General features: G+C 42.3%; 1 protein-coding gene across 2 annotated transcripts in view; it reads right to left on the minus strand.

The window, feature by feature from the left end:
• LOC119434241 (protein arginine N-methyltransferase 5-like) overlaps positions 1 to 12,807 on the minus strand; it is a 106,385-nt gene extending 93,578 nt beyond the window's left edge. The window contains exons 1-2 of one of the 2 annotated variants that reach the window (XM_037701495.2): positions 12,503 to 12,807; positions 6,983 to 7,101 (exon numbers count right to left, since the gene is read on the minus strand). In XM_037701495.2, coding sequence (XP_037557423.2) covers positions 6,983 to 7,101; positions 12,503 to 12,729 — 346 coding nt within the window. In that variant the 5' untranslated portion in view covers positions 12,730 to 12,807. The remainder of the gene's footprint in view (positions 1 to 6,982; positions 7,102 to 12,502) is intronic. The other variant, XM_037701494.2, reaches the window with a different exon arrangement.
• Between the last annotated feature and the right edge of the window lie 1,894 nt (positions 12,808 to 14,701).

Here is a 14,701-nt window from a genome sequence, read left to right on the forward strand (position 1 = left end):
TTATAACAAACCGCCACCCGAAGGCACAGAGCTTCAGTGGTAAGGCTCCACTATAGCTCTCTTTAGCTTCGCCTCGCGCGCAAGAGGGAAAGTGGGGCAAGGCAGACCGACGAGCGAGGAGCGAGACGAAAGATAGGGTGAGGAAAGCAGCATAAACACTGCCAGCCGAGCCAGCACCGAAGCACGGCACAGGTCTCTCGCTCCGTTCGCGGTTTGACGCGGTGAAGCCTTTTATTTTTTCCGTACAGTTCTGCAAAACGAAATTATGTGTGCTCACGCCAGCATATTGTTTCTGAAACGGGGAGTTTGTCAGATCGACGCCGATCTACCCCAGAAAGGAGGTTGCAATGTCGATATCAGAGTGCATTGCTCGCGAAATTCAAGAATTTTCAAGGAAGGAAAAAAATTCCATGACTTTCAAGGGCCTTGAAAATGCACTTTTCAATTTCAAGGGTTTTCAAGGATTTCAAGGACCTGTACGTACTCTGAGCAATAAGCTTCAAAATGACAGGCCACATTCTTTACGTTGAACACCTACCTAGCCTCACACGCACGCACGTGCAAAACGACAAAGAAGAGAAAACCGAGAGGCTCGATTTTTGTTAATCATGACCATATAAAGCCAACATCCAATGAAGCCAAGAAAAGCATCGGGGAAATTAGCCGTGGTTAAAATTGAAATGTAGAAAATAATAAACAAAAGGGAAATAAAAGTGAGCGAAAAGATAACGTGCTGCTGGTGACAGTCATACCCACAACCTCTGCATTATGCGTGCATTGCACTACCAATTGTGCTACGGCACGACATGCCACTGGTGGCACGTAATCTTTTTTTTCACTTTCATTTGCTTTTTCTTTATTATTTTCTACACTTCAATTTCAACCACAGCTAATTGCCCCCGATGCTTTTCTTGGCTTCAATGTCAGTTGGCTTTATATGGTCACGATATATATATATATAATAGTGAAACTGACAATGGTCTGCTTCAGACCACCGTCACTTGCACTTCGCACCTCGAAGAGGCAGGACATGTGTCAAGTGAGCTACTGAACAACACTTTGCAATGTGGCGAACACGATTTAGATAATGGAACCGGGACCTAAAAGAGGTGCGACATAATGCCACGACGCATTTACCGCTAAACCACCACGGTTTATTAAAGCGTGGCTCTTAGGCACCAGTTCCTGCGGCAAGCGTCGGCATTTTTCCTCGGCGTAACCGAGCGAACGAGCACCGCGAAAGATGAAAGCAAATGCGGAGCGCAGCATCAGGAGAAAAGCATAGCGCCGCGCAAAGACTTGAGACGACCGTTATGAGATGGCACCAGAGGAGCGCGCCGTCGTCCGTTCACCAATGGCATATGGCGAGTGCATTAAACGATGCCATATATGGTAACAAAGCACTGCATGAGCAGAGGTCTGTCTACGGCGGCTGCTGTGAATCGCGCCAACGCATATACATTTGTCACAACACTCTGTTGTGACAAATTCATGACGATCATATCAATGATTATGCAAACTGCATGATTGGGTTTTTACATCCAGAACTTTCATTACACTGCTGTTTTACCCAACTTCATATAAAATGCTTGCGAGATCTCAATTAGAATATGCCTAGTCAATTTGAGATCCATACAAAGCACACCTTTCATCTTTGTAAAGGAATAAATGTTCACAGGACTTTGTAATCGAATTACCTGTGGTACCAGTCACTGTTTGCTCAGGTTTAGTAGCACATGCTACTAAACATTTGCCATTTAGTTAATGAACAAAACTTTTGCTTTGTAGTACATGCCACTAAATCTGAGAATTATTTAAGCAGTAACAAGTGTCACAGTATTTTGTCCATAATGTGCTTCAAACAATTATTTCTGTTAATAGCTCTGAAAATGGTGAAACAGCTGTTTTCAAGGGTAAAATAAACTAATTTATTGCCACGGAATGATGCTGACTGAAAAAACATCAAGAATGCTAAATAACATGTCACACATAAGTGTTCAATAGTAGCAGCATAATACAATTCATGCACTTCCTATATTTCGCATGTTTGATAAACTGCAGTTTTGAAGATCATCAAGGGGATAAACCAGTATTTACTGTAGCACTCTGGCAATGGAGCTCTATCTGGCATGCAAGCGCAACTGATTAACCTTACCCCCGTATTCAGAAATGTATTAAGTTGTATCTTAAAATGTATCTTAAGTTGAAGCCCATGCTTGACTTGATGTAAGTGATGCCTGGCGTGAACTTCCCAGGACGTTCATTGTATTTCCTCCGGCACGTTCATGAGAGGCGTCATTTAAATCAAGTCAAGCATGGGCTTCAACTTAAGATACATTTCTGAATACAGGGGTTAGTCTCAGCATGGCTATAATAAAAAGGTTCTGCGAAGTGCAATACATGCAATGTAAGAAGAAAACTTTCCCTTTAATGTATTCTACTGTGCTTCAACAGGATTTCTGCCTTGAAATATACCCCAACTTCACACTTTATACATATTTAACAGCACATTTTATCATTTTGGCACCATCAGGGTTCGTACACAATATTTGGCTGGAAATTCAAGGACATTTCAAGGATTTCAAGGATGCAAAAAGGCAGAATTCAAGGAGTGTTAGCGTAATTTTATTTCCTCACATGACTTAGGAAAGGAGCCCTATTTTCGCATTAATTTCTCTTTCAAGAGCTGTTATCTCCACTTCTTTGTCTTTGGCTGTTCGACGGAAACTGTTTGCCTTGACAAGATAAGTCAGGTCATTTTTTGCTTTGGCGTCTTCCGAAAAGCGATCCGCTGACTCCTGCAAACACTTCAGAGTTTTTTGGAGCTTTGTCTTCTCTTGCATGCTCTGTAGCTCTAGCTCGAGTGCTTTTCTCTTCAAGGTTACCTGTTGAGCTACAGCTTGCTTCTTCTGTTCGTCCATGTATAGCGCATACCTATGCCTGGCTTGGCGCACTGATGACTTCAGTTCTTTCGACAGTGGAACGTTAAGCAGCCCACCGTGGGTTTTCACAGCCTCGCAGATGACTCGTTGTGAGATATACGAGAGCTCTGCCATATTTTCGACCGCGATCTGCTTGTTTACACTGAAACCTTTCTACTGAAGCCTGCCCATGGCTTAGCAAGAGAAGGACCTTCCGTACTTCCCATAACATCGAGAACGCCGGGTCATGCTTCAAAAGGCGCACCAAGAGAACGTCAAGGCGTTCATGGTCTCTTTCATAATTTTGCAGTTCATGCCGCTTTTCTTGGCAGAACTGAATGTACTGTGCACACACAATATCTCTCTTGTGCTCAGAAAGAAGCTTACTGTCAATTAAACAGTTAAGAACAACTTTCAGCTTCCCAAGGCACATTTCTGTCTTCGCCATCTCTCTGGGGTAGAAACATGACAACCCTCGAACCAGAGGGTACCTAAGAGGACTTCTCTCCATGGTTTTCAGGATCATGTTCACAATGAACTTGCGACACTCGCCCCTAAATTCAAAAACACACTTGGTACTCGCTTTTCCGCTTTTTAAGATCTTCTCAGCCACACGTCCAACGTCCACCTTCTCAAGTGACGTGTAATTGGCAGTATCATGAACATCAATTCGCAGCAGTTTCGTGATGCTCGTGGCTTCTGTCAATACCGAGCGCTTCACGAACCTTGCAAGGAGGCTCCTCAAGACAGTTTCAAGCTCTTTTGCTAAAAAAAATGTCTTTGGAGAATCACTCTGAAAAACAGTCAAAAAAGGCTGCACAACCATTGCAACGTTTAGGGAAAAGTTCAGTTTCGCAAGTGCAAGCTGGTCCTTTAGAAAAGCACTGACGTTCTCATACGCTCTACATTTCGGCAAGGGTAGCCTATGGTCGCTCACTGCTTCGGTGTAGTGCCTCAAATGCTCCCACATAGCCAGGGCTCTCTCCAGTACGGGCATGTTCTCGACCCAACGGTGGGGTACGAAAGGAAGTGGAAACAGCTTGCTCCCTGTTTCTTCAACAAAATCTTCACGGCGGGCCGGTGCATCATGGAAGAGGGAGAATAAGCTCGACAGAAAGGTGTCAACTGGCCAGCTTGTCGCATGCATTCCTGCTTTGTAAGCATTATGCACTGTGTGCAAGCCACATGAACCAATATCCAAGCACTGAACTTGAAAGTCATTCTTCATGTGCTGCTGCAACTTGTTGAAAAGACTCCAGTTGACATTCGGGCCGTCCATCGAGAGCTGCACAATCTTGCTCAGGGGAAAGGACGCGAGTGTTTCCGTAAACTTCTGCATAAGGTCGTCCGCTGTGCTGTGACCCATGAATGTCGAAGTCAGATATCTGGTTGTCACCTCACAGTTATTCCACAATCTGACGTGAACATCAAGTTGTTTTCTTTGCAGGTATTCATTCAAGGTTTCGTCAAAAAGCACAACAAAATTGTCAGACTTCTCCATCATTTGTTGTACTTGCGAAGTGAAAAATGGGCGCAGACCGTGGCACGCGACGTACGCGCACTTTTTCTCGGAGCAAGTGAAGCTCCTCGCGACCTCGCTATCCGGAAACATCTTTTGGAATAGCTGGGAAATGGATCCACTGGAGCTGTAGGAGTAGTGTGAGGACACAACTTTCATCGTCCACAAAATCCCGGCTTCGATCACGGAATCATGCTTTCTGCAATCTTCGTCAAGTGTCGCAGCCCGAGAGGAACTTGCCGTGCTTTCACGCTGACAAGCAGCCTCGGACGACAGATTTGCCGCTTGCATGAAACTTGCGACGGATGAGCAGCCCTCACCTGCTGCAGCTTTGGATCGGTGCTTCGCGCCTTTCTGGTGGCTCTTCAAGGCAGATTCCCCCATCGTTGCAATGTCGACCGTCTTCTGACATAATGCGCACATTGCTCGATAAGGATCGCTTGGTTCCGGTCTCACCCAGTGACGATAGTCCGTATGTTGCAGCCACGCAGGCTGAAACTTGCACTTCCCGCCTGGCATCTTGTCAAAGTAAACACACAACGCAAACGCGAACTTCACTGAAATGGCACGTACAAGGCCGACGAACGGCCCGACTATAGTACCTAAAAGACACTTACTAGTGTGCCGAGAGCGGGTGTCGCGGTAGCACCGAGTGTGATGCCTGCCGCCGCCGGCCGCTTGGTGCGCTGCACTTCGAGACTGTGCCGGACCATGCTGAGACATGGGCGGACTTCAGGCAAGACACGACGCGAGTCTCCCCTGCCTCTTATGTTCTTGTCCCAATCCGCAATACGTTCGGGGTCTGCGGACGCGCTGGGTAGTGAGATGAGCCATTTCTTTCCGCGTCTCTGGGAAATCGCGGTTTCGCGACCTGTTCAAAGTTTCTTTAGACAGACGAGTGCACACATAGATGCAAAAAACCCACTCACAAGAAGAAAAGACTGCAACGAAAGCGGCAGCAAGGCGAGAAATGAACTACGCATTGCAATCGACGCGTAGCAATCAACGCATCACAAACGAACGCGAGTCGGAACACCGCAGGATTTAGCATGGTGCCGACAGGCATCGCCGTCTGGTGGCCCGCAGTGGCAGGCATCACTGCCCGCACCACCGTCCCGCGTTGGAGACGCTCGGTGGACGGCACACTAGAGTATATTCTAGGCACTATACGCAAGGCGAGCGAGCGATATGCCTCGCATTGGATTGGATTGGATTTCCAATGCATATTAGTTGCCAGACGACGTAGGGGCTGCGAGATTTAAAAACGAAACTTCCTGATGTTGCCCTTTAGTCAACACAGCTTGTTTTCCTGGGCATTCGTAAGCGAAAGGGCCTTAAATATCAGCATGACTGGCGGAGGTACATCGTTAATTTCCTCTAGCGGAACAAATCCCACGGGATTTTCAAGGATTACAAGGAGCTCACGGGTATTCAAGTAGTTTCAAGGGCCCTTGAACTTATACTGTCAATATCAAGGATATTCAAGGATTTCAAGGGGCTGTGCGAACCCTGCACCATCCAAATGCATTAGTTTCCTTAAACCTTGGCACATGTTACAAGGAACACCATGCAGAACAGTACTGTTTCTGTACTTTGGCCACCTACAAAATAAATATACATGAAACGATGTCTATGTTTTCCAAGTCACCGACAAAATTTACATCCCAAAACTGCATTAGGGCTGCAAAGAGAGCAATAGAGGGGCCTGAAGTTACTTAACAGGTACACTGAAAATTTAACAGGGGGTACTTCAATGCCAATAATTATATCCATCACTAAAGGGTGTTTCACATTGTGGTGTTTGTTATTGGAAATTACCCTACAAAAAAAAAAAAAGAAGAAAACATTATAGGACGGAAAGATTTCCGTTCATGGCAGGTTTAAATTGACGACTGTTCAGCTGAGAGCCAAGTGTTCTAAGTACTGTACTACAGCAGTTTCGTTGAAGCAATAGAATAGTAAGAGCATGTTATTCAGCTCAAAGCATGTGCAGAAAGGGACTGGGACATGCCACTTGACAGTACTTCCCAGAGGACTAATGTTAACAGTGCAAGAACTGGAATGCTATACAATGAAAAGGCAGATATGCAATGGGACGAGCAATTCTGCACATAGTTCGCAGAGGACTAGAGTTTGGCACTGTAAAAGCTGCAATGTAACGCACAACAATGAAAAGGTCGATTTCTCTGTGTGTGCTACAAAGTTCCTCATTTGATGAATAATCGATCTGAAACACTTGTGAGGCAGGAATGTGAATGAATGAGCAGTCTCTATACATCGTAATGTGCTGGCAACACATTGTACTGACAAACATGTTGTGAAGTGTTCCCATAAACACATTTATCAAACACAATGTCGGCTCACCTCGGCTGCTGCCAGTACATATCATTCACTCTTAAAAGCGAAAAATAATCTGTTTTTTGCATTCAGCTTCTATAGGAACAGGCCATCCCAGTGAGGCAGTGAACCCATTACAATGTATTTAGTCACCCTGGTGTGTCCATATTTAATCCAGCAGGAAAATAAAGATTATAACACTAACCTTGCGATGGTAATACAAGGTCTGAACGTGAAAAAGGCGTAGGGGTTGACTTGGGATTGGGCTGGAGACATTCTTGCCGTGAACGTGGATGGCTGATGTCCACTGTCACAAACTTGTACCTAATGGCCCAAAAAGCAAAAAAACATGAGTAGGGTTATCACTGGATTTCAACAAAAAGCATTTTGATGTTGACAAAATTAAACACTTATACACAATATATGTATGCATTATATTCATGAAAATATACACAAGCTTTATTCTTTTCTTCCCAATTTTCTATTAACACACAAGTTTTGTTGTACAAGGACTCAAATTTCTGTTTGATTTAACAAAAATTATGCAGATCTGTGAAACAGTTAATTAAATGCTATGTTCATGGACAACTATCTATGGGGCTACAGGGGCAGAGCTTCTGCACATGTGTTAATGTGTCAGGTAGTCTGGCAGAGTTTAACAGCACTTTAAAAAGTTTCTTGGATCAAATACTGAATCAACATAACTTACACATGTGACGGTTTTGCATATTGCCACATGTGAAAAGAAAAAAAAAGGGTCATACTTCACAATTAGTGGTCAGGACATCAGCTGTTTGTTTCCTGTTCCCCAGCTTAACCTAATGCTAACAAGACTTTGGAACTATTTTCAGAAGTGCTGACCTTTACCTTCGTAGCTTTTCCTTCATTGCCCCAGAAAGTTGTACATGTGTAATACAACTAATGGCGATGCATCCAATTGTTTATATTCATCCTATGCAATGTGAAATCCCATGCAATGTTTATGCCCCATGCACTACAAAGGCTACAACTTTAATTTATCATGCACTTTTTACATTTACGCACTACACCTTTCACAAGCTATGCTGAAATGCAAGCACCAATGAGGTGGATGCACAGTGAGATGTCTACGCAGCAATGTCACGAGGACGAAGGCAATCTATGATGCTTGTTGAGGGAAGAATGGTGACGATAGGTGTATACACAGAGAAGTATGACAACTATTTTTAAGGATTATGTACCTTTTGTGTCATTCTGGACAATGGACACACAGTCAATGGCTAAACCCAAAAAATGAAAGCCACTGAATATAATGTGCTATTCCATTAAGTATGTGTGTTTCAGAGACACCTATGAGCGTGTTCAGGTGTTATGTGGGAATTTAGTTCTTTATTACGCAGAATAGAGATGCACTCACTGGCACTAATTTGTCCACTAGCATACAGGGCTATGTTTATTTTTATTTTATAAATACTCCAATCACCATGCGGTGATTTTAGCAGGGTGGGACAAGCAAAATGAATACATTGGTATGTACAGAAAATGCACAGGTTAATAAAAAAACTAAATAAATACAAAGCCTACATGTTGGACACACACAATGTTACACTTAAGAAGTAAAACACTGTCACTGTGTATGTTATAAGAAAGAAGTTATTGGCGCAAAGACGACATTACTTTTTAGCAGGCTCCAGTCTACTATTGTGCGCGGAAAAAAAGGATACTTAAGTTGCGTGAGGAAAAAGGAGTTATAGTGAAATTATGTCTTGGCCGAGTAGCGTATCCGGAGGAGAAGGCTACGATCTTTGTTATGTCTATCTTGCAATGCCCCTTTATTAGTTGATACAAGAACTTCAATCGTGAACGATTTCTTTGTGCCAAAGGAGGATTAGCCCTCTTTAAAAGTTCTGTAAAAGAAGTTCTCGTAAATGTGTTATAAATAAAACACACAGCTCTTCTTTGTACCTGTTCTAGTTTGGCAATGTTTCGTATCATTGCAGCATAATCTAAAATGGGCAGCACAACGGATTTGTAAGCCAAGAGGCGAACAGAAGGGGAGGAAAACTTTAGAGCTCGCCTTAGGAAAAAGAGTTTACAGTTAGTGTTTGCAGTTACATAATCAATATGAGTATTCCAATTCAGATCGTTTGAAATCCACAGCCCTAAATATTTAGTTAATAACTTCAGAGAGGAAAGTTATTAATACTGTATTCTAAGTGCAAAGGTTTCTTTTTATGCATTATCCTCATGAAAACTGTTTTTTCAACGTGGATCACCATCTGCCATTCGCGACAACAGGAAGCAACCTTCTGAAGTGCACTGTTCAGCAATAATTGATCCAATTTGGTGTTAATTTCAGAGTACAAAACACAATCGTCAGCAAAAAGTTTAATATGAACTGGAATATCTCGTACAATATCACTGATGTATATAAGAAACAAAAGTGGCCCTAACACTGAACCCTGGAGTACTCCAGAATGCACCACTACTGATGCAGATAAACTGTTACGAAAGGAAACAAACTGTTTACTGTGGTTTAGGTACGCAGCGGTCCATTCAATTACCTGATAATTTTTTTAAACATTATGCAATTTATAGAGTAGCTTTTTGTGAGAAACTGTCAAATGCCTTAGAAAAATCCATGAATATAGCGTCAATTTGTGTACCGTTGTTAATTGATGTTGCAAAATCGTGGATTGTTTCTGTCAACTGAGTACACGTCGAGAATCCTTTTCTAAAACCGTGTTATTTGCTTTAAAAATTATGGTTATCGAGAAAATTTAGTATTTCATTATGTATAATGTGTTCAAGTAATTTGCAAGCTGTTGATGTTAGTGAAATCAGGTGATAATTGCTAATGTTGTTTCTCCTTCCACTTTTATGTAATGATTTGATTCTGGCTGTCACCCAGTCATTCGGTAGTTCACCGTCACGTAATGATTTATTAAATAAAAGATGCAGATACTTAGACACCTATTCGGCATAGTTCTGAAGAAACGAATTTGGGATGTTGTCTGGCCCCGGGGACTTCTTTACATTCAGTTTTAACAGCATAGTGAAGATACCTTGTTCTGAGATTATGAGGTCTGGCATACGTGGCAAGGAGACATCAAAGAAGGTAGGGCCTCATCATCTTTAGTAAAAACAGACTTGAAGTGGCCATTAAATGAATTGGATATTAATTAAAATCAGTTACCAGTTCCCCGTTAATTTCGAAGGTATCATAGTCCAATGATTTAGGCGAAATAGCTCTCCAAAATTTTTCCGGTGATGCTGTAATAAAATTAGGTAGTGATTCGCCGAAGTAACACTTTTTGTCAATGGCTACTTGATTAATTTCAGAGGACAAATCTGAAATTAGATTTGCACAATATGTATCGCTGGACCAAGTTTTTTTTTTTTAAGTCTCTTTAGACGCCTCCGTAATCTTAGCGTCTCCCTGGAAATCCACGCATTCTTACTTTTTATTTTCTTAACAATGTTTGGCACAAAATGCATACAACTATTCACAATATGCTTAAACCAGTGCCAAAGAATATGCACGTTATCAGAACTATTGGCAAATGAAAGGAAAGGACATCTATTATTGACACGTCATCTGCTTTAGAAAAGTTAGGAAACAAAGTAGGAAACAAAGTTTTTTGGATTTCATTTGTAGTGGCAGAAGATACATGAAGCAATACAGCACGGTGATCGGAAATGCCAGGAACTACTTCACAGTGGGCATTAGAAAAAATGTATCCACCAACAAAACAAATATCTAAAATCAATTTAGACACACCCTCAACCTCGTATGCTCTTCAACTACTTGCGAAAGGTCAAAATCAAAGCCGATATTCAAGAGTGCATCAGCCGTGGTATCACTGCGCTTACCATGCGACATAAAGAACCAGCTCACATTAGGCAAGTTAAAATCTCCTGCCAAAATAATTCGATCACCAGGCTTGACATATGCGTTCATGTATTCCCGTAATTCCTCTAGAACGGTTGCGGTAGACGTAGGGGGTCTGTACACTGCTCCCAAAAAATATACAATATGAGATCACTTGCTGGAGGTTGCATTCTGTGCACATATAACCTGAATATATATATCCTAGACACCGACCGACCCAGCAGAAGCCAGTAGTAGAAGCCACGCCAAACTTGGGTGGGTATGCATAGAAAGCTTGGCTTTAAAAATAAGCTTAAACAAATTAAACATGCTCTGCGACATCAGTTTTTCATTCCATGTTAATAAAGCTACTCATAGGCAATAAGAGTTGTCCCCCCCCCATAGTGGGAAACTCCGGATTAATTTCGACCACCTGGATTCTTTATTGCACACCAAAAGCAGGGTACCTAGTGTTTTTGCTTTCCTCTCATATCGAAATGCGGCCACCACAGGGGTGAATCAAATCCACAACCTTGTGCTCGGCAGCGAAATGTCAATAACCACTGCAGTGAGTAAATACTGGACAGCATCTTCACACCAAGATGTACAACAGCTTAACCCCTGTCCCGAATTCTAACACTGCTCACAAAGTTTCCATAATATTCACACCACTTTATAAGAAAAATGGAACACACTGCGAGCTAGAAAAAAGGTGGAAAAAGGCATACGCATTTATCCTGAAACACTGTCAGGCTTGACAAATGCTTTTCGAGCACCTTGTTCTTTAAGCATAATCAAAGGGGATATGCATGGAATGTACTAGCCTACATAATTTCGTGTTGTGGCAGCTGTCTACAAGTGTAACATGTTGAACAAGTGATAACATGACTAATAAAACTTGACCTGTTCATAATGGAACATGCTATCACCAAATGACTTTTTTTTTTTTTTGCTGCAAATAACTTTCAGTGTTTCAAACTTGTACTTTCTGCCAGTGACGGCGACATTATTCTAAACAGCTCTATTATGATTACTCGCCCACATACAGGAGCATTATGATTACTTCCAGCATACAAATAAGTATGTAGTACATGATTGGCATGAGCGTGCCTAACTGCATAATGAATGGACAAAACAGATAGCACACTCTAACAGCAAAAAACAGCATTAAGGGACTTGCATGTGATAAATTACTGTGTACAGTGACACAAGGCGTTAATAAGCAACCAGGTCTTCAATATACACGCACTCTTCGAAGCTGTTCAGTGCCGCTCATTCATCAGCGAGTGCAGGCTGCACTTGTTTTATTCAAATAAAGAATCGCATGTTATAGTGTGCTATCCCACAGCAAACACACTGAAAAACGGCGTCAAACAATGGTCATAGGCGAAGACTAAGCGAAATAAATTCAGTCTAGTGCGTGTAAACAGATAAGACTCCGCTTTGTGAAATGGATATCGTACTATGCCCTCAATGATCAAAAACCCAGCTCTGGAAACACCAAACAAGCCCTACCAAAGAGGTGTTGCTGCTACCACACGGCCCAGCGGCGGCTCTCTTGAAGCGCAGGGGGGCCCGAAAACGTTCGGCAAAGGTGGTATATAGTGCCACCAAGTGCTACACAACTACGCAACTACCGCCAACAATATGTCGAGAGACTATAGCGGTTAGTATTAGTAACCTTTCTATATGGATGAGCAATGTGAGCACAGCAAGGGCAAGCCCAATCCGAGAATGAATTAAACACGTGGGGCGAAAGGTCGGCGAAACAAAACATTTTTGGTAGCTTCCAAACATTTGACAGCACTTCTACAAAAGCAATTTCGTTCAGAAGCAATCACAAGGCACTTTACACTGAGATTATCAAGTACTAACCCAGCGTTTCCGGCAGAAATTATCGCTTCTGGCAGGTTCCCCACAAAGTGAAGGTCTATTCCACAGGACACATTGCCCCGCACCGCCATGTTCGAACTAGCCGGGGTATGGTGGCTAGCCGGGGATGCGAGTTTTTTTCCTTCCTCCATGCTGGCCGGGGATGCGAGCGCGCGCTCGGCGTTTGACTCTAGCGCCCGTCTACAGAAGACGAAAAGAGGCGCGTGCATAGACGTCAGGCACCTCGCTTCTCAACTGTCGCGTGGCCGGCGTGTTTTACCAATGAAACGTTTACCTTTGTGCGTTACTGATACGCGATGCTGCAGCCCGTGGTGAACCACGCAAAAGAACGCAACTTCACTGAAGAGCTACGAGCGATCGCAAGCGTCATCACTTGTCGCGCAAATTTTGAAAAAGAAATTTACTTCGGGTGCACAACCGATTTAACATCCATATTTGCATTAAGCCCGTTTCACATGGTGCGATCTTGTCTGCGAATTCGCACGCAGCTGCGGGAAATAGGCCACCGGACCCTTCGTGCGTCCGATTTTTCGAAGTTCCGCGTGCTAAACTTCTCTGCGAAGACGCAGATGCGGTGGAAACAGACGACCAATAGGAGGCGGCTCACTTTGTTTATTTTTTTGTTTCATTAACTACGTTAATAAAACTTTCAAAAGTTGGTAAAAAAAGTTGGTAAAACAAACACTGAACAATATACGAGTTTGCAAACCCTGTGCTACGAGTATGCGAAAAACGCAGCTGCTGTGGATCCATATGAAACGGGATGACCGCTCTTTGAAGTTTCCGCAAACAAGTAATATTTGGTTGGAAATATTTTTTTTATCCAAGTCTGAAACTAGGCGCAATAACAAATTTTATTTTAGAGCATTCTAGGGGCATCCTTCTTTCATTTAATGTAATAACTGAATCCATTTTAGAATTTTTCGCGTTTATTTGGCTCAGTAAAAAAGCAAGAAATGTTACGTTTTCAGAAATTTTTTCGCATAAACTGCGCAAATTTTTCTCCTACAATATTTTTTATCCCTTTTCGCTTGTTGCTATAGTGTACGATAAAAATAATTTGAAATTCTTAAGGCATATATTTTTTTAGAAAAACACCTCCAAAGTTGGCAAAAGAATGGAATTTTTGCGAGATTCAGGTCACATTTAAGCCTTAAGGTCCTCCAAATAAAAATATGTCAGATAGCTCAATATACCCATCGACCTCTTAGTTTGTGACTTCGTAATTTTTATTCGAGTAAATTTTGTTTGAAGCGAGAACAAAAAAATTTGATGCCAACAACCAGTAGGCACTGCGTACGTGCCGCCGCTCCCCTCGTGGTCTGCTCGTTGTCAGTTGCGCGTCGTCGTCTGCCGCCCAGCAGACGGCGGCTAGTATATGGAATGATAATTTTTAAGATTTATGGAATTTTAAAAAATCGCCTGTAGCAGATGTCATAATTCTAGTCCTTCAGCTGGACTGTTAAGAGGCGGACAGTACTTGCACGAGAAATCGAAATGAATACTGAACTAATAAACAAACAACCGCAGCTAATTAACTTCCTAATTAATTACTTCATGGCGCATATTGCAATTTACGAATTGTAGCCGCCGAGCTTGAAAGACGCAAACCACTTGAAATTAATTTCCAGGAGGACACCAATTTTGAGATATTATATCCTAAAGTGTGGGACGAAGTAGCTGGGCGTTCCGGTTACTTTCATGCTTCAATGCATAAATGAGGATTTTGTTTAAAAAATCGCAGTTTTGCCCGAAAGTAGAAGCATCAATTGCCATTGCAAATTAGTGGACAGCTATAGGATGTAAGGATAGCAGTTTTATCGGCCGTATAAACTTGTAAACTTAATACTAAGTAAATTAACAAGCATGCTGTCACGCGTGCACAAGCAAACATGAACACATCTTACTCGATGACCGCGGAAACTCGCTGTCAAAACACTGGGGTGAGGCAGCGCGACAACAGTATTCTATACTGCTTAGTATTCTATATTGCAGTCTTAGTATAGGCTATCTGACATAATTTTATCTGGAAGGCCTTAAGGTTTAAATGTGGCCTGAATCTGGCAAAAAATTCATTTTTTGCCAACTTTGGAGGCGTTTTTCTAAAAATATATATGCCTTAAGAATTTCAAATTATTTTTAGCATACACTATAGCAACAAGCGAAAAGGGATAACAAATA

Source organism: Dermacentor silvarum, chromosome 1 (genome assembly GCF_013339745.2).
Source record: "Dermacentor silvarum isolate Dsil-2018 chromosome 1, BIME_Dsil_1.4, whole genome shotgun sequence".
NCBI classification, from domain to species: Eukaryota; Metazoa; Arthropoda; class Arachnida; order Ixodida; family Ixodidae; genus Dermacentor; species Dermacentor silvarum.